Source organism: Hippocampus bargibanti, linkage group LG07 (genome assembly GCF_051943395.1).
Source record: "Hippocampus bargibanti isolate YZ-2025 linkage group LG07, ASM5194339v1, whole genome shotgun sequence".
Lineage (NCBI taxonomy): Eukaryota > Metazoa > Chordata > Actinopteri > Syngnathiformes > Syngnathidae > Hippocampus > Hippocampus bargibanti.
In genome coordinates, this window is record NC_142740.1 from 6,617,260 (window position 1) to 6,638,364 (window position 21,105).

Sequence of the window (21,105 nt, forward strand, 5' to 3'; positions counted from 1 at the left end):
AGCATACAGCTTGATGTCATCCATGTAGAGGAGGTGACTGATCGTAGCTCCATTTCTGAGGCGGTATCCATAGCCTGTCTTGGCGATTATCTGGCTGAGGGGGTTCAGTCCTATGCAGAACAGCAGTGGGGAGAGTGCATCACCTTGGTATATGCCACATTTGATGGACACTTGCGTTAGTGGCTTGCCATTGGCTTCAAGTGTGGTTTTCCACATCCTCATCGAGTTTGCAACGAAGGCTCTCAGGGTCCTGTTGACCTTATACAACTCCAAGCATTCATTGATCCATGTGTGTGGCATCGAGTCATATGCTTTCTTGTAATCAATCCAGGCTGTGCACAGGTTGGTATGTCGGGACCTGCAGTCTTGAGCGACTGTTCTGTCAACCAGCAGCTGATGTTTGGCACCTCTAGTATCTCTACTAATGCCTTTCTGTGCTTTGCTCATGTATTGATCCATGTCTCCACTTATCTTAGCCGCAATGATGCCTGACATGAGCTTCCATGTTGTGGAGAGACAGGTTATTGGCCGATAGTTGGAAGGAACTGCACCCTTTGAGGAATCCTTCATGATCAGGATTGTTCGCCCTTCGGTTAGCCATCCTGGGTGAGTCCCATCCATCAGCAGCTGGTTTATTTGTGCTGCTAGGCGCTCGTGGAGAGCTGTGAGTTTCTTTAGCCAGTAGGTGTGGACCATATCCGGGCCTGGTGCCGTCCAGTTTTTCATACCTGAGACTCTTCCTTGTATATCTGCCGCTATGATGGTAACTGGGTTCTGTTCAGGGAGGTTGCTGTGCTCCTCTTTCAGAGTCACCAGCCATTGTGCACTGCTGTTATGTGCGACCTCCTTCTCCCATATGCCTTTCCAGTATCTTTCAGTTTCCAGCCTTGGAGGGTCTGCTCTGCTGTTAGAACCCTGCCACTGAGCGTACACTTTCGCAGGTTGTGTTGCGAACAGCCTGTTTATTCTTCTGGCCTCATTCTCTTTCGTGTACCTCTTTAGGCGACTGGCCAAGGCCTGGAGCCTTTGTTTGGCATATATATATATATATATATATATATATATATATATATATATATATATATTATTACATTAATAAATAAAGTAATAAACACATGAACTAAAAATCAATTACTAAATTACTAATTCAATAAATGAATAAATTAATTAATAGTTACATTAATAGATTAATAAATAAAATAATACACAAATAAATTAAAATCAATTGATTAATTAATAAATTACTAATTCAGTAAATAAATAAATTAAATAATAGCTAAATTAATAGATTAAGAAATACAATATGAAACAAATAAACTAAAAATCAATTAATACATGAATAAATTATTAATTCAATAAATACATCTATAGATTAATTGATTAATAAATTAATACAGTGATAATTCAATAGATTTATAAATGTATACATTGATAAATTAACCCATTTATGCTCTGCGTGTTTACATGAACACAGATAAATTCATTTTCAAATGCATCCACGTTGTTTCGTCCCACATTAATTATTGTTTATTATATATAATTAGATTATTGTGAATTATATAGTCTGTTTGAACCTATTTGATACTCTGTTGATTTTTAAAAATTGAATTTATTTTTTCATATGAACATGTTTGGCGTAAATGAGTTAATAACCTAATAAATGTATAAATTCATATGTTTATAAATTAATAAATGATTCAAAATTGATAAATGAATACATTAATTGACAGCTAAATTACTAGATTAATAATTAAAGTGGAATATTTGATTCGCATATTTGTTTTGGCAAAAAAAATTGACGTTGGATGCCTGACACAACCCTCTGTATTTATCCGGGCTTGGGACCGGCACAATAAGACACTGGCTTGTACCCCCTTGTGGCTCCATTATAATAGATTAATAATTAAAGTAATAAACAAAAAAAAACAAATTAAAACATTACTTATTCAATCAATAAATTTATAGATTAATTTAATAGATACATAAATTGATAAATTAACCCATTTACGCCGAGCGTGTTCTCATGAACACAGATAAATTCATTTTCAAATGGTTTTTCTTTCCACATTAATTATTGTTCATTATATATGATTAAATTATTGTTAATTTTTATACTACGTTTGAACCTATTTGATACCTATTTGATTTTTTTTAAATTGAATTTGTCTGTTCATATGAACATGCTTGGTGTAAATGAGTTAATAACCTAATAAATTTATAAACTCATGTGTTAATAGATTAATAAATTATTCAACATTAATCAAGGAATAAATTAATAGATTAATTATTAACGTAATACACCGAAAAATAAATCAATACAGTACCCATTCAATAAACACATTTGTATATTAATTTATTAATAAATTAATGCATTGATAAATTAACCCATTTACACCGAGCGTGTTCATATGAACACAGATAAATTCATTTTCAAATGCATTCATGGTTTTTCCTTCCACATTAATTATTGTTCATTATATATGATTAAATTATTGTTCATTTTTATACTCCGTTAGAACCTATTTGATACTCTGTTTTGATTTCATTATTATTCTTATTATTATATCATTATTTTTTTAAACATGAATTTATCTGTTCATATGAACATGCTCTGCGTAAATGTGTTAATAAATAATAGTAATAAATGTATAAATTAAGACATTAATAGATTAATAAACTAATAAATGAATCGGTGTCATTTCATATATTGCTTGTTTTAGCAAGAATTCACATTTCAGGTCGGGTTGACTGTGACTGTAAAGTGTCCTTGAGAGTTTTGAAAGGCGCTTAGAAATGAAATGGATTATTATTATAATTATTATTAATCCCCGAGCCAATCGCGATACGGCATTTCAAAATAAAATACGCAGCAACGAAAGACGAGGCGGGAGCAGAAAGCGCCGACGTGTCTTTTTCACGTGCCGACATCTGCTGTCGTGCACTTAGCAAATGTTTGACAATCCCACAGCATGCGTACATGCGCATGTACGCTACACTCGGTGTGATGGAGCGCAGCGTGCGCCAACTCAACACATGGCCCGCCTCCTCCTCGCTGTACAGCGGAGGGGATTAACTATTACACCACTGACAGATGTGTCACCTATTCAGCTGTGCGCTAGCAAAGAAAAAAAAGCAAACACGTGGGGGAGAGAGAGCGAAACGTACTTTGCGTCGGTGCGACGGTACGATGAAAAAAGTCTCGATTTGGTGTTTCTGGAGGAAGGCGTGTCTTTCGTGGCCAAAGCCTGGTTCCACCTCGTAGTCTCCGTTTAAACACTCCAGGGTGGTTCTGGTGATGTGAACCTTACTGAGAAAAAAAAAAAGGGTGATGAGAAAACGAGGCTTTGGTGAATCTTGCTTAAGTTGCCAACCGGCTAGATAAACGTAGCATTAGCGTAGTCTGGGCGACGTAGTTTAAACATCCGCCTCACGGAATCGTCACGCCGCTGAGTACTGACCCTGGCAATCCTCCGGCCTCCATCACGTTGGCCAAAGTGACGTCGTTTGACCAGACGTCATATTGCCATTTCCGAAGTCCCAGCACGCCGCACAACACTCGTCCCGTGTGAAGGCCCACACGCATATTCAAGTCTACCTCCGTTGCTTCAACCACTGACCTGAGAGGAAAAATCGGTCGTGCGGAGAGCGACATTCAAAACATTGAACAAGGTACCTTTAAGTACAATGATACCTCAGTTTACAAACGCTTTAGCTCACGAACTTTTCACCTCATGCACATTAAATTCGCGAGATTATAATCTTGGCAGACAAACTAGTTTTTGGCAGATGAACCAAACTACACAGCGCCACAGTGGCTGGCGGACTAGTTTTCGGCGGATAAACACCAAACCACATGGTCGAACAGTGCCAAGGTGGCTGGCGAACTAGTCTTCGTCACCACCTTTTTTTGAGTGCAGACGCGGTTTGTTATCGAGTGTAGTACTTTTGCTTTTATGGGCTAGTGTTAATCCGAAGAGGACACAAAAGAGAATGACGGTCGAGCAGAAGAAGGAGATCATTGAAAAACACCAACGAGGTGTGCGTTTGTGTGACTTAGCGTCCCAGTACCAGTACGCCAAATCGACCATTGCTACATGTGGCTAAGGGTGTTTCTGTGTTATCTAAGCAACGGTCTCAGGCAATAGAAGAGGTTAAAAACTTCTGTTGATTTGGATTAACGAAAAGCAGCTAGCAGGGGACATTATGAGTGAGGGTATTATCGCCGAGAAAGCACGGCAACTTCACTACATCAACCATCACAAAGGTCAATAAAACGACTTGATGATACAGGACAGTTTATTTCTTTAATTACAATTCAATAGCACAATTATTCTACATAAAGTTAGCTCTATTTTGTGTATCGATGAGAAGGTTTCTTCAGCCGTCATCTGTACAAAAGTGAAGGTTTCGGACGTTTCGCCTCCTATCCAAGAGGCTTCGTCAGCGAACTAAAGTCTGACTGGTCGTATCGGCCCCATTTATATATCCCTAATGTCCAGACCTGGTGGCGCCGGACACAGCTATGATAGGTCCCTACTCTCAGGTTGGGGGGGGGCGCGGGACCCCCCCCTGTGGCCCCACTGATTGTTCCTACATTCCTGACTAACGATTGGCCTATTACACCCACACCCCCCGTTATCACCTCATCAGCATAACGACCCTCATCAGCATTGCGAAAGTTGCCTAACCTGTTTTGCCTGAGCAGGCTATTGTATGAACGATCCAAATTGAACCTCACACCACCAGACCGGTTTAATGAAGGATTTTGTTGTTTTATAAGAATCGCCTCTTTTACCCCCCTTTCAAACCATCTATGTTCTTTCGCTAAGATTTTAACCTCATTGTCGTCAAATGAGTGGTTGCTAGCTTTTAGGTGCAAATGTACTGCCGATTGAGGCCCACTAGTATTATCCCTGCGATGTTGATAAAGTCTTTTTTTGAGAATTTGTTGAGTCTCCCCAATGTACTGCTCTTTACAATTTTCATTCTTACAATGTATGGAATAAACTACATTACTTTGTTTTTCATTTGGTAGCCTATCTTTTGGATGCACTAATTTTTGCCTTAACGTGTTTATCGGTTTGAAATAAGTAGGAATTTTATGTTGCCAAAGGACTCTTTGTAATTTTTCAGAAACTCCTGCAATGTACGGTACTGCTACTCCTCTCCTTTTAGAATCTTGAGAATTATTGGTTTCGTTCGCTATTCTTTCTTTCTGACATTTGTTGAATGACCACTGAGGGTACCCACAGTTAGTGAGTGCTCTCCTGATATGTTTTGACTCCTTTTCTCTACCTTCAGTGCTAGTTGGTATTAGTTTAGCCCTATGCTGGAGGGTTCTGATAACTCCTAGTTTATGTTGTAAAGGGTGGTTAGAGTCAAAAAGTAAGTATTGGTCCGTGTGCGTAGCCTTCCTAAAGACTTCTGTTTTTAGCGCTCTGTCCTCTTTTATAATTACTTTACAATCCAAGAAGGCTAGTTGGTTCTCTTGAATGTCCTCACGAGTAAATTTAATGTTGAAGTCTACAGAGTTGAGATGATCTGTGAAGGATTGAATTTCTTGTTTCTTAATTATGACAAAAGTATCGTCCACATATCTAAACCAGTGTCTAGGTTTTGTCCCTGGGAAGGATGTGAGGGCCTGTTTCTCCATCTCTTCCATGTAAAGATTAGCCACTATGGGTGAAACTGGTGAGCCCATAGCACAACCATGGATTTGTTTATAAAATTTTTCCCGAAATTGAAAATACGTAGTATTAAGGCAGATTTCTAATAATTGGCAGATGTGATCCGGTTTCAGTTTGGTTCTTACATGCAGAGAAACATCCGCCAGCAGCCTCGTCCTCACCACTGAGACTGCTGCTGGGGTTGGGACAGATGTAAAGAGAGAAGTCACATCGTATGATGCCAAAGTTTCCTCAGGTTCCAATATGAGGTCTTTGATCCTCTCTACAAACCCTGTGGTGTTCTCTACGTGGTATTCTGTGTTACCAACCAACGGAGCTAAAATAGTTTTTAAATATTTGGCTACATTGTATGTAGAGGAGTCAATGCTACAAACAATGGGTCGGAGGGGGAACCCTTCTTTATGTATTTTTGGCAGGCCATAGATACATGGCGTGGCCTCTCCCGGGTATAATCTAAAATACATCTGTTTGTCTATATGTTTTCCTTTCTCTAGCTTTTGGAGACAGTCAATCATTTCTTTCTTGTATCTATTTTGTGTAGTTTTCAGGCTTATTTAGTCGAAAATTATATTTTATGGGGACCTGAGAATGGATTATCTTCATTTTTAATGGTTTCTTATAGGAAATAAATGTTTGGAAGATGAACTTTTCGCCTTACACACACTTTCTGGGAACCAATTAAGTTTGTGATCTGAGGTATCACTGCATTCATTGAGCCATCTCGCCGTTAACGGCGCGGACCCTTTGGACGTTTGACTGATGTATCGATCTGCCAAAATGAATTATTGCCATCAAAACGTAAGCAGAGTGGTTTGGATTCTTTCTGAAGTCGTCATGACGCGACTCGGACTCTTTGTCGGTGGGAAACCAAACATTCTTTGTGTCACTCACGCTATGGTGTCAATCATGTCAAGGCCCATTTCTACGCAGCAGTGGGCGTGGTCAGCCTTAGGTTGGGTCAATCCGGATACGCAGTAGTAACAGTCGCCCAGGATCTTGATTCGCCTGCAGTGATTCTCCTGTTGACAGAGAAACGACACGCTAAATTTTGCAGAAATGATATTCCGTGTTATGAAGTTAAGCCTGAGTCGCAGCCACGTGAATTCTGACGGCAACTGGGTGTACGTTTGTCACCGGGGCCAACTGCCACGACTCTGACAAGCTCTTGAAGTAGAATCTCACCCACACGTTCCCCCCCCGATGGATCAGTCATGTGTCGCCATGCCATGCGCCATTTTTATTTGATTATTTTCACAGATACCTCGACTCAAACACACACAAAGAGGTAACAGCACGTGTGGGGACTCAGCAGAAACCGATGATATTGCTAGTGTCTGAAACTCATGACAAAAAGTTAGCGGACACCAGGGCAGACAATTCTGAAAAGTCGCCTGCGCCCATAAAGTTGCCTGCTCCATTTTTCACAACTTGAAACACAATAAGACGACTAATCGCAAAAAATCCCATTGTTCCAAAGTATTAAGGATTTTTTTTATTAAGGATGTACCTACCACAAATGCTCCCTTGATTAACTTATGGTAAATATCCCTTCAGAATCAGAATCAGAATCATCTTTATTGTCAAGTATGTAGAACACACAAGGAATTTGTTTCCGGTAGAACACGCTGCACTAGTATCGTCGTAAAAAAAAACTGCTAAGTGGCACTTTACAGTTCCATTTTGGCAGATGATTTTGCTCCAGTTGTCATTCTGATTTATCCGTCCCACAATAGGGAAATTTGCAGTCCACAGCATCAATTTGAAAGGGGATGGGGTGGGGGTGAAAGGATAGAAAACAAGATATTCTAAGCATAGCAAAATAAAAATGTCAACTGTGTACTGTAAATGTGCAAAACTGTTTCATAAAAAAAATGGACATATTGCAAGTATCAAGAAAGGCCTATTGACATATGTAGCTGATTTGCATCAACCCATATTTACAAGTGTAAAGTGTCATCATTGAGAATTGCGAAGCGGGACAGCAGTCGGTAGGAACGAAAGGCGGTACCTCTCCTTCTTGCAGCGTGGGTGTAACAGTCTCTGGCTGCAGGAGCTACCCAGTGCTGTCAGGGTGGGTGGGAGGGGCTGTCCATCATAGATTTTAGTTTAGCTAGCATCCATCTGTTGCCCACCTCCTCCAGAGAGTCCAGCGAGCAGCGCAGGACAGAACTGGCCCTCTTGACAAGGCGCTCCAGTCTTTTCCTGTCCCGGGTGGTGATGCTGCCCGACCAGCAGACAATTCCATCGTGGATGGCTGAAGCCACCACAGAGTCAGAGAAAGTCTTGAGGAGTGACCCCTGAACTCCAAAAGACCTCAGTTTCCTGAGTAGGAAGAGGCGACTCTGTCCCTTTTTGATTCGGGCATCCGTGTTTGTCGTCCAGTGCAGTTTATTGTTGAAAGTAACACCCAGGTACTTGTAGGAGGTCACCCTCTCAATGTCCGAACCCTGGATGTTCAACGGTGCAGGTGAGGATTGTTTCCTGCAGAAATCCACGACCAGCTACTTGGATTTCCTGGACTTGATCTGGAGGTGATTCTGCTGGCACCCGTCCACAACGTCCTTTGTCAGTTCCCTGTACTCCCGATCGTCTCCCACTGTTCGTCATGTTACACAATGTAACGTTTGCATTGCGTCGTTTGCTACAAGCCATGTGAACTCCTCTTTCCACCATGCTTTTAATAATAATGATACATTAAGTTCTAAGCGCCTTTCAAAACTCTCAAGGACACTTTACAGTCACGGGATAATGTACGTTGATGTTTTGTCGCGTCATAAATATTGTTAGCTTCTTTCGAATCTTTCTTCTGGGGCTGAGGTTCTGTGCATCGTTTTTAGAAAATGATACGCAAATGCACGACCTTATAACGCTCGGGAAAGTACGGAAGCACGAACCAGGCTTCTGATTGGCTGTTTAGGCTTAACAAGGCAAAACAGGTTAGGCAACATTCGTAATGCTGATGAGGTGATACCGGTGGGAGTGGGGCAAATAGGCCAGTCGTTAGTCAGGAATGTAGGAACAATCAGTGGGGCAACAGGGAGTGGTCCTCTGCTCCCCCCATCCTGAGAGTAGGGACCTATCATAGCTGTGTCCGGCGCCGCCATGTCTGGACATTAGGGATATAGAAATAGGGCCGATACGACCAGTCAGACTTTAGTTCGCTGACGAAGACTCTTGGATAGGAGGCGAAACGTCCGACACCTTCAAATTTGTACAGATGACGGCTGAAGAAACCTTCTCATCGATATTCGAGAAATTGTATTAAAATAAAGTCAATAGGAACAGAATCTAAAATATCAACACCTTTCAAACAGAAAAATACAAAGTATCAAAATAAAGACCAAGAGTAAAAGTCTGCCAAGATTAAACAAACACATGCACTGCACACAATGCATACAATTGCATACAACAGCATACAATGCGCTCAACATCATACAACAGTGCATCAAACAACAATGACATTCAACAATTACCCAACACTGAATGGTCGTGCCCTTTTGAGTGTCACTGATTGGAAACGACCAGCACCTGTGCAGGTGCAGACGGGGCCGACAGCGCCCCCCGTTGGTCGCCAACCAGATCATGACAGAGATATGCCCTGGAAAGGAGAGGAATGAAGATCAGTCGCAGCAAGACGGAATATATGTGTGTGAATGAGAGGGATCCATGTGCTAGAGTGATGCTACAGGGAGAAGAGATGAAGAAGGTGGAGGATTTTAAGTACTTTGGGTCAACTGTCCAGAGCAATGGAGAGTGTGGAAAAGAGGTAAAGTAGCGTGTACAGGCAGGCTGAAGCGGCTGGAGAAAAATGTTAGGTGTGATGTGTGATAGAAGGGTTTCAGCTAGGATGAAAGGAAAAGTGTATAAAACAGTGGTGAGACCAGCCATGATGTTTGGACTGGAGACAGTGCCACTGAAGAAAAGACAGGAAGCAGAGCTGGAGGTAGCAGAGCTGAAGATGTTGAGGTTTTCTTTGGGAGTGACCAGGTTGGATAGGATCAGGAATGAGTACATTAGAGGGACAACTCATATTAGAGGCTTTGGAGAGAAAGTCAGACTGAGATGGTTTGGACATGTCCAGAGGAGAGAGAGCGACTATATCGGGAGAAGGATGATGACCCTGAACTGCCAGGCAGGAGACCGAGAGGAAGACCGAAGAGGAGGTTTATGGATGTGGTCAAAGAGGATATAAAGGTAGCTGGTGTGAGAGAAGAGGATGCACAAAACCGGGATAGATGGAGGATATTGATTCGCTGTGGCGACCCCTGAAGGGAAAAGCCGAAATGAAAATAAGAATAATAATTTATTCTGATTTCTAAATCTTCGTTCAAACGTTTGCTTTCTTGAAAAAAAGCAAACGTTGATTTTAATAAAAATATGTTTTTTTTGTTGTTTTTTTTAAATTTGTTTTGTTTTTTTTTCTTCAAAAAAGTTGTCACCCACATGCGCGGAGACGTTTTGTAAGTTGTATGCCCAACGTAAAAGTTGCACGCCCCGGGCGTCCGGGCAGACATTGTTTCAGACACAGCTATTGCACAATCATCATGAAAGAAAATTAAAGCAGTACCTCAAGAATGACAGGGTGCAACGTCATCAAAGGTGAATGGAATCACGGGTGGAACCCTATCAGTTTCGACAATGCCGACACACAAAAACTCCAGAAGTGAAATTGTGTCAAGGAGTCGCCACACGCTGTCATGCGCCACGAATCAAAAGTAAGAACAAAAAGATTCTTTCATGTTTGGGACGCCACAAAATGGAACTGCCTACTCCCAGAGGGTGTCACGGTTTGCAAGGTGGTGATGGCAGTTGTGGATCCCAAAAAGCAGGCAGGAGGGAGCAGCAGTTTGTATTTGAGAAGTTGTATTAAAATAAAGTCAACATGAACCAAGAGTAAAAATCTGCCAAGATGAAACAAACACATGCACAGTATGCAATGCATCCACTGTGCACAATGCATACAATTGCTAACACAATGCATACAATGACCCGACGCCGAATGGTCGTGCCGGGAGTCCTTTTGACTGCCGCTGATTGTAACGACCAGCACCTGTGCAGATGCAGGCGGGGCCGACAGCGCCAACCGTCGGTCGCCAACCAGATAATGACAAAAGGTTAGGCAGTCCGAGTGGCCAGAAGAGGAAGAGGAGCAGTTTGGGAGAGCTTTTGTAAAGACCGACAAGATGTGATGTAATGACCGGCAGTACAAGTATAAAACGAAAGTCTGAGAAAATAAAACCATGTACAGTAATACCTCAGCTTAAAAACGCTTTAGCTCACGAACTTTTCACCTCACAAACATTAAATTTGCGAGCATATAGTCTCGGCTGACGAACTCGTTTTCGGCGGACGAACCAAACCACACAGCGCTGGCGGACTACTTTTCCACACCCACTTTCTTTGAGTACGGACGTGGTTTCTTATCGAGTGGAGTACTTTTGCTATAATGGGTTCGAAAAAGACCCCACCACAGGCTAGTGTTATGCCGAAGAGGACATAAAGAAAATGAGGGTCGAGCAGAAGAAGGAGATCATTGAAAAACACCAACGAGGTGTGCGTTTGTGTGACTTAGCCTTCCAGTACCAGTATGCTAAGTCAACCATTGCTACGTGTGGCCAGGGGTGTTTCTGTGTCGTCTGAGCAACGGTCTCAGGAAATAGAAGAGGTTGAAAAACGTTTGTTGATTTGGATTAACGAAAAGCAGCTAGCAGGGGACAGTGTGAGTGAGGGTATTATCGCCGAGAAAGCACAACTTCAGTCGGATAGCATCAAGAGGAAACTACATCAACGACCATCACAACGGAAAATAAAACCACTTTATTATACAGTACAGTTTATTACTTTAATTACAATCCAATAGAACATTTATTATATATAAAATAAGGTATATTTTGTGTAGCTTTAAGGCTTATTTAGAAGAAAATTATGTTTTATAGGGACCTGGGAAGGGATTGTTCTAATTTTTAATGATTTCTTATGGGAAATTAATATTTGGAAGATGAACTTTTCGCCTTACACAGAAGGCTTGTATAAGTAACCTGTATTGGTTTGTCCTGAAAAATAAACATTTAATAAAATATATGCTATACAAAGATATGGACATGTACAACTTGAGAGAATACTACATATGTTACGACAAAAATATTTGTATGTCCCGTTGTTCGTAACTTGTATGTTCGTAAGTAGGAAAGCGCCTGTATTATAGTTATACGATACCATTGGGGACTTGTAGCAAACATGTCAAATTTTTTTTAACTTCCAACGCTGGTATTTCCCAGTTTCTTAAACACATCACCACATTAGCAAGATACGGCTAGTGAACAAATAATAATACCGTATTTTCACGACCAAAGAGCGCACCGTGTGAAAAGGCGCAGTCTCATTTATGTGTGCCATTTCTGTATTTAACACACACATTGGGCGCACCGGATGAAAGGACGCAAGTTTTATATACCGGTACATATCCTCTACTGCCATACGGGCGTCCGCCTTACACAACATACAGGCGTATTTAAAAAACAGATCGGGAGCAAAACTGAGTTTGGTAGTGCTTTATTTATTAATGACAAAGTAAGAACATTTTGTAATCATCGCTCAATAGGCGTCGGCATGGTAAAAACAAGCACATTACCGGTAACAGAATCGAACCGTTGCACTTAATCCAACGTGGCAGGTTGGCTTTCCTCACTGTCAGTTACTTTCTGTGCCGTGCGGCTCCTCGGAAATAATGCCGGCTTTTCCGAAAGCTCGAACCACCGTGCTAGCAGACACGTTAGCCCAAGTGTCCAGAATCCATTTGCAAACTGTGGCGTAACTCGCCCGGCGCTGCCTACCACTCTTCGTGAAGCTGTGGTCTCCTTCGGTCATCCATCGCTCCCACGCCGCTCGCAGCCTCACTTTGAACGGCCGGTTCACACCGATGTCCAGCGGTTGGAGTTCCTTGGACAACCCACCCGGAATCACAGCAAGCGTAGCGTTCATCCGCTTCACTTTCTGCTTCACATTGTCTGTGAGATGCGCTCGCATAGACTCACAAATCAGAAGTGACGGTGATGTGTGGAAAAAACCTCCCGGTCTCCTTCATCATATCCTCGTCCATCCAGCCCTTTTCGTTTGACTTAATAAGGACGCCTGCTGGAAATGTCTCTTTAGGCAAAGTCTTTCTTTTAAAAATCACCATCGGCGGCAGTTTATCTCCGTTCGCATGGCAACCAAGCACAACAGTAAACGAAGCCTTTTCGTACCCCGTTGTGTGTATCGCTACCGTGCTGGTTCCCTTCTTCTCCACCGTGTGGCTCACCGGGATGTCGAAAGTTAGCGGTACCTCGTCCATGTTGGTGATGTGGCTCGGCTGGATGCGCTTGTCGGCGATGTGCTTCTCGCAGTAGGACCGGAAGTTCGCCAACTTTTCTGAATAATCCGCCGGCTGTTGCTGTGCAACCGTAGTTCTGGTCCGGATGGAAAAATGGCACCGTTTCATAAAACGCCAGCACCAAGACGGACCTCCTCGGAAATGTTCAATTTTCATTTACTCCGCTAGCGTTACTGCTCTGAGTCGGATGGTGACAGTGGAAACGCTCCTTCTGCTCGCTCTTTGCTCGACGATCCATTGCTCGAGTCTTTCCTCCAACTGCGGCCACCTTGCTTTATGTCCGCGAAAACTCAACTGAGTCTTCTTCACCTGTCGGAGTTCGTTTTCCAGCTTCCTCCACTTGCGAACCATCGACTCGTTAACTTTATATTCTCTCGTGGCGGCTCGATTCCCATACTCCTCGGCGTAGCTGATAGCCTTCAGTTTAAACTGAGCTTCATAACCATGTCTCTTTGCCATTTTCAGGGTTGTTCGAACAGCAAAGTTCTGCATAAAGCACATACGTACCTGTTCTTTTATACACAACCCACGCCCACGCACCCCCCATGTTCTCTACCACGTCCTCATGGTGGTCTCTAATACGTCCGCACATTCGGCGCACTGCACTACAGGGCGCACTGCACATTTTGAAAAAAATCTGAGACGTTTATATGCGCCTTATGGTCGTGAAAATACGGTAATAATACCACTACTACTAATAATAATACCACTACTACTAGTATTAATACCACCACCACTACTACTGACATGATCTGGTTGGCGACTAACAGGGGGCGCTGTCGGCCCCGCCTGCACCTCCACAGGTGCTGGTCGTCCCGATCAGATTGGGGACCAACGGGTAGCGACGTCAGCCCTGCCTGCAGCCTCGCAGGTGCTGGTCGTTTAATCACTGACACTTAAAAGGACACCCGGCACGACCATCCGGTGTCGTTTCATTGTTTGCTGTTTGTTTGTTGCATGCATTGTGTATGCTGTGCATGTGTTTGTTTAAACCTTGGCGGACTTTTACTTTTGGTCTTCTTTTGATACTTTGTATTTTTTTCTGTTCAGATGATTTTGATGTTTTACATTTTGTTCCTGCTGAGCTTAATTTTAATACAATTTGTCAAACAACCTCCTGCTCACTCCTGCCTGCTTTTTGGGATGCGCACCCGCCATCACCACCTTGCAAACCGTGACAGAATGAACCGGCCAACTATCGGATCCCGCAGGTACATCGGACCCATCTCATTTCCACCCTGCGCCTGGCAATGCTACGTCCACGTTAACCCGAGCCTCGTCGAGTTTGAATTGCGTCACTCGACGAGCCGTAACGTCCACGTAAACGTCCGGCCGAGTCCAGGGTGACACTGGGTGACTGGCAGTGCACGCCCACATCCAGCCACGCTGTCGTCGTGCATGACGAATTGAGTCTCATCCACGACGAGCCGGGCAACGTCCGCGTCAACGTCAGTCCGAGACCCCACTCACCGCTGGATCTTGGAGCGGCTCTGGACTGGTCTCGTTCCCCCGGTGCCGGGCAGTTCACGCCCACGTCGGCGTCCGGCCGAGACCTAGTCCCATACGGCCGTACGGGGTGCCATTCTGCGCCTGGCAGTTCGACGTCCACGTTGAGCCATGCGCCGTCGCGTGAACGTGCGAGAGGGATCGCACTCACGCCCACGACGATCCGTGCCGCGTCTTCGTCCACCCCAGGCCGAGTCCCGTTCCCATCAGGCCGCCGCCCGTCGTGTGCTGGAGAGGCAGCGGTTGCCCTCTCCACCGACCGTTCCCTGGCGAGTGGACCTTTTGGGAGACTGTTGGGACTTCTGGAAGCAGCCCCTTGAAGGGGGGGTACTGTCATGATCTGGTTGGCGACCAATGGGGAGCGCTGTCGGCCCCGCCTGCACCTGCACAGGTGCTGGTCGTCCCGATCAGATTGGCGACTAACGGGTAACGACGTCAGCCCTGCCTGCAGCCTCGCAGGTGCTGGTCGTTTAATCACTGACACTTAAAAGGACATCCGGCACGACCATCCGGTGTCGGTTCATTGTTTGCTGTTTGTTTGTTGCATGCATTGTGTATGCTGTGCATGTGTTTGTTTAACCTTGGCGGACTTTTACTTTTAGTCTTCTTTTGATACTTTATATTTTTTCTGTTCAGATGATTTTGATGCTTTACATTTTGTTCCTGTTGACCTTTATTTTAATACAATTTGTCAAACAACCTCCTGCTCCCCGCTGCCTGCTTTTTGGAATCCACACCCACCATCACCACCTCGCAAACCGTGACAACTACTACTACCACTACCACTACCACCACCACCACTACCACTACCACCACTACTACTACAGGTTGAGTGAATGCTGGCGCGTGTGGCTGCCGCTGCTCATATGATTCAAATAGTTCTGAAGAGGAAAGCATAAATGTTTGCAATCGATTAAAGACGTTCTTCCGGGTCATTTTGAGGCATCAAGACTGATGTGTAGCACCCCGAGAAAATGCAGAAGATGGCGCCAGAGCTCCATTGATTTGTCTGCTTGGAATTTGTGTCTGCGGCTATCAAATAATAGTCTTGGTGCGACACACAACGATTCACTATCGCGTTATTTATGTGTTTTCCTTCTAATTTCGCCATCAACACAGATCAAGACAAAGTTTTCAGACCAAACAAAGTACCGCAAAATGCATTGTGTGTCCTTTCTCAGTCAGGGGCGTTCCTCCCGTGACGTGACGTCAAGACTCGTCACCAACTCAAAAACAAGACTTCCTGAATAGTCAGTGCCAGTCTTAAAACGTAAAAGATAGCTATATGCGGTGGAATCTTTGTAAAATACGCTCAGTAGAAGTCATATGAAGCAATTTTAAAAATTATGTACACAACTTGTCCGGGGGCGTCGGTTGTCCTTTAAGGCTTATTTAGTCGAAAATTATGTTCTATCAGGACCTGGGAACGGATTGTTTTCATTTTAATGGTTTCTTATGGGAAATAAATGTTTGGAAGATGAACTTTTCACTTTCTGGGAACAAATTAAGTGTTTTATGAAAATTAAGCCTTATAATAAGCACTATTTTCATAATACACACCCACCACGGCCGGTCCATCAAGCACACGACCTTCGGATCTGGCGAAAGTGATCTTCGGCAGTAGCACACGACTGAACAGCGCTCCAGCCGACGCTACTTTTCATACCCCTTCTAATTGAAGGCACACGTCGATCGCCTACTTGGAGCTTTTCGCTGATAATTTTACTATTATGGGACCGGAAAATAAACACCACAGGCTCGTGTTGAGCCTCAGTTCAAATGTGGTGCGTTACTATGAATAAATTGAAGAAACTACCAGCCGTACACGTCTACTCTGCTCTGTTTATTTGTCATCCAAGACTTGGGGTGCGTTCAGGTTCGAGAATAGCGCACGATTTCTTATGACTCTAGGCTGTTTGGAAAGCATTGTCTAACTGAATAAGCGGTGACAAACACTTGCCAACGTTTTTGTGTTGCTACACTTGAACGCCTGTCGAGATGCGATAGAAGTGATTGTGATTGGCTAAAGGGTAGAGTCATGTGTCATGGTAAGCCAATCAGAGCTAGTTTTTTCACACACACCGGAACAGCGTGTCAATAGTCACGCTAAATTGTCACGTGCGAGTTGACAGCTCGGGTGTGGCCGCCGCTTGCGACACTTCAATTTAGGCTGTTTCATTTCAACGAGTCACTGTCACCTCACCAGTGACATGAGTACAACGAAAGTGCATCGCTATGTCTTGTGCTCCAAAATTTTGCTTGTGCTCCAAAAGTTTGCTTTGCACGAGGTGATTGTTAGACGCGAGTGTGCCATTTGATTCGCCCCGTCCGCCATCTTTTGTCGCGTTTTATTCCGCGTCCGTGGAATCATCGGACTCGCGCCTTTTGTTGTCATAAAATCTCTGCCAGCACCTACGGGAGTCGAAGTGAATGCAGATGACATCGAGGAGCTTGTTGCTGACCATAATGAGGTTATCAACACAGAGAATTTGATTTGTCTTCAAGAGGATAGATAGCTTTTATTGAACAGTTCCATCCAGAAAAGGCTATGAGAATCATCAACATGATGTGATGCCTCAGTTTCGTAAGACCTTACAAGTCAGAAAGCAACAGGTGTCAATTAAGAGCCATCAATGACAATCACAAATGTAAATAAAGTGACTTTATTATATAGTGCAGTGTATTTCTTTCATTACAATACAATAGCACATTTATTATACATAGGATAAGGTAGGTTGTGTGTAGTTTTAAGGCTTATTTAGTTGAAAAGTATATTTTATGGAAACCCGGGAACGGATTATTCCCATTTTAATGATTTCCTATAGGAATTTTTTTTTTGAGATACACACTTTTCGCCTAACACACTCTGTCTGGGAACCAATTAAGTTCGTAAGTTGAGGTCTCACTGTATAAGGAAATAAAAAGATGTTTAAAATATGTTTGTATAGCAAATTGCCTTAACACTATACCATTTAAAGGACAACCGACGTCTCCGGACAAGTTGTGTCCATAATTTGTAAAATGGCTTCAAATGACTTCTACTGAGCGTATTTTACAAAGATTCCACCGCATATAGCTATATTTTACGTTTTAAGACTCGCGCTGAATATTCAGGAAGTCTTGTTTTTGAGTTGGTGACGAGTCCGTACGTGACGTCACTGAAGGAACGCCCCTGACTGAAAAAAAGACACATTGTAGCAGTCCTTCCATCACGTCAATGTATTTTGCTGTACTTGTTTGGTCTTAAAACCTCGTGTTGCACCAAAAAGCCGCCAGAAGAGGGCGACCAAGCTCCATGGAAGGAATTTATCAGCCTGTGGAAACGGGATGATTAAGTCCTCACAGGAGCTTTGACGCCATTTTCTGCCTCTTTTTGGGTGGTACATTTCCCCCCAATGTTGCCTCAACATGGCACAGAATAAATTCTTTAATCAATTGCAAACATGTATGATTTGCTCTTCACAACTATTTGAATCATATTCATAACTGGATGTGTAACAAGAAAGCATATTTTACGAATCTGAAGCCATTGTTTTTATTCTCCAGCAATGCAAGACGTCTTGGCGTGACGTGGCAGCGGGACTTTCTGAAAATGCTCAATTCGCAGCTCAATTTTTTGCAGATTTTGGACACTTTAAGTTATATTTATTGGTGTTTTGCATTTGACTAAAAATATCATACTGCGTGTTTTGGGTATTTTAGATGCTATAAAACGTTCTTCTGATGTCAGTTAAGAAACAAAAAATTGTTGTCGGTTGTCCTTTAAGAGAATAACTGTTCACTCCATAAACACCAAATCGTATACCCTGCGTGTTCTTTAAACGAAAGTTCTGGACTGCTAAGTTTCAAAAATGAACTCCAAACTGCAACTGTGGCAGCTTTCTAATTAATGTCTGAATCTCTAAGGTTTAAGCCTTTTCAATTTAATAAAGGGAGAAGACAACGACGCGGTAATGTTCTTGCAGGCGCTGCAATTGAGCCGTCGTTAATTAAATCAAAGATTTCCCCCATTATCGCTTGAGGCGAGGTACGCATGGCGAGGGGAAGTGGAATCCGCGCGCCTTCAAGAGAACCCTCAACGCTTTATAAAAGACGCTCATTCATGTTTGCGAAGTCGCTGACGTTTAGTCTCCTGCCTCTTCGGCGCGGTGGGACGCATCTGCTACTCGGGCAGGTCAGCGGTAGCGGCCGCTCATCTGTCTTGAAAGAAGCTAAGGTTGCGACTCAAATAGATAGAATAGCCAACTAATAGCTAGCTAATAGATAGCCAGCTAGATAGCTACAGTATAGTCTCGTTATATCGATATTCAAGGGAGTCCGAAAAATATCGATATAACCGGGACTATCGATATATCCGACCCTGTTTGCATGTAATTTTCTCCGTGCGTGCATAAAAATAGTATCGATATAACCGGGACTATCGATATATCCGATATCGATATAACGAGACTTTACTGTAATAGGTAGCCAGCTCGACAGCCAACCAGCTAGATAGATAGCTAATAGACAGCAAATAGATACAACAGATTATTTTCCAAGTAGACAGTATGAACTTAGTAAGACCAGTAGACAGTATGAACTTAACACAACTAGGTAGCTAGCTATCTAGATAGATAACTAATAGATAGATAGCCAGACAGCCAACCAGCGAGATAGATAGATAGCTAATAGACAGCAAATAGATAGCTAGCTAGGTAGCCAGCTATCTAGATAGATAGCTAATAGATAGCCAGCTAGGCAGCCAGCCAGATAGCTATCTAATAGACAGTAAATACAGTCGCTATAGATAGCTACCTTGCCAGCTAGATAGCCAAATGATAGCTAGATAGATAGCTAGCCAGCCAGCTAGACAGCTAATAGAGAGCAAATAGATAGCTAGGTAGGTAGCTAGCTTACAACAGATTCTTTTCCTCTAGACAGTTACCCCTTCAGGCGCTGTCCAGAAGAAGTATACGCCGAAATATGCAAGATAACCGAACACCCAAAAAAGCCACTGCAATAAAAGAATCTTTTGTAAATTAGATAACAAGTAGACAGTATGAACATAACACAACTAGGTAACTAGCTATCTAGATAGATATTTATCTATCTAGCTATCTAGATAGATAGCTAGCCTGACAGCCAACCAGCTAGATAGATAGTTAATAGACAGAAAATAACTAGCTAGCTAGCTATCTAGAGAGATAGCTAATAGATAGCCAGCTAGACAGCCAGCCAGATAGATAGCTAATAGACAGCAAATACAGGCGCTATAGATAGCTACCTAGCCAGCTAGATCGCTAGATAGCCAAATGATAGCTAGCTAGATAGCTAGCCAGCCAGCTAGACAGCTAATAGAGAGCAAATAGATAGCTAGGTTGGTAGCTAGCTTGATAGCGAGCTAGACTGTCATAAGTATTCTCTTAAAGACCAATAATAAGTCAGCGATACCATGAGTAATTCTGATCTATGCGCCATCCTGACTGCACCAGAACGGATTACACCGGGACGGACGGGGGAAGGGGTTGGAGTATATCACCTCAAATCTTGTCCCCCGCCCTGCGTCTCTGGCGGTATTAAACCGGGACTGATTGCTGGGACGCGGAACCAAGTCAGAGAGGATAATCCTGCCGACTTTTCTGTGTGAATGTAGAGATCAAGTGCGAACCAGTCCCAGAAGACCACGTGGCTCACAAGAGTCACATGTCGCAGAGACTCTACTCGAAAATGACTCATCGCATGCGATGATATCGAGCGTATGGACCAGACAACGTAAGCACTCCACACCGGTCAGTCAAAGTGAATCCTGCCCTGAGCAAATACAGTGATACCTCGGTTTACGAACCCCTTGGCTTACAAACTTTTCAGTTTACGAACGTTACATATATGAAAATTTTTCCTTGGCATACAAACTTTACCTTGGCATATGAACTTTTTACGCACACGGCGCTGCCTCAATGAGTGATGTGTCGTTTGCGAACGAGCCCGTTCTTCTAACAACAAAACGGCAGCCGACTGTTTTTGTCTTCTAGTCTCCGCCCCCAGTCTTCGGTTAAAGCCATGTGATTGGTCAAGAACGCAGCAGTGAGGGGGGGGGTGGTTTAAACATTAAAGAGACAGGCAGGCGACAGTGAGTTTCAATTTTGATCGTTCAAAGGCAGTGTGGAGACTGCAATGTTAAAATATCCCATCAATCAGGCTCCACAAACACAACCACAACCATCTGTACATGCAAAAAGCTATCAACCCAGCTAAACAGAACACAATTGATGAGGAACTAGATAAAATTATCACAGAGATAGCACCTACAAGGGATCATTCCTCAAGATGGTGAAAGAAGGTGACGTTCCTCATCAAGTGTTTAATGCTTGATGCCATTCCATCAAGCCATCACCGACCATCACAAAAGTCAATAAAACGACTTTATTATACATTACAGTGTATTTATTTCATTACAATACAATAGCACATTTATTATGCATAAAATAAGGTGTATTTTGTGTAGTTTTAATGCTTATTTCACAGAAAATGATGTTTTATGGGAACCTTGGAACGGCTTAT

The 21,105-nt window shown here is 43.0% G+C and overlaps 1 protein-coding gene across 5 annotated transcripts in view; it reads right to left on the bottom strand.

Moving 5' to 3' along the window:
* The window catches only part of LOC148895296 (adenylate cyclase type 1-like), a 102,390-nt gene that overhangs the window by 51,126 nt on the left and 30,159 nt on the right, over positions 1–21,105 (bottom strand). For all 5 annotated transcript variants that reach the window (XM_089001008.1, XM_089001005.1, XM_089001004.1 and 2 more), the window contains exons 5-7: positions 6,579–6,706; positions 3,459–3,617; positions 3,166–3,307 (exon numbers count right to left, since the gene is read on the bottom strand). In XM_089001008.1, the coding sequence (XP_088857134.1) occupies positions 3,166–3,307; positions 3,459–3,617; positions 6,579–6,706 (429 nt within the window). The remainder of the gene's footprint in view (positions 1–3,165; positions 3,308–3,458; positions 3,618–6,578; positions 6,707–21,105) is intronic.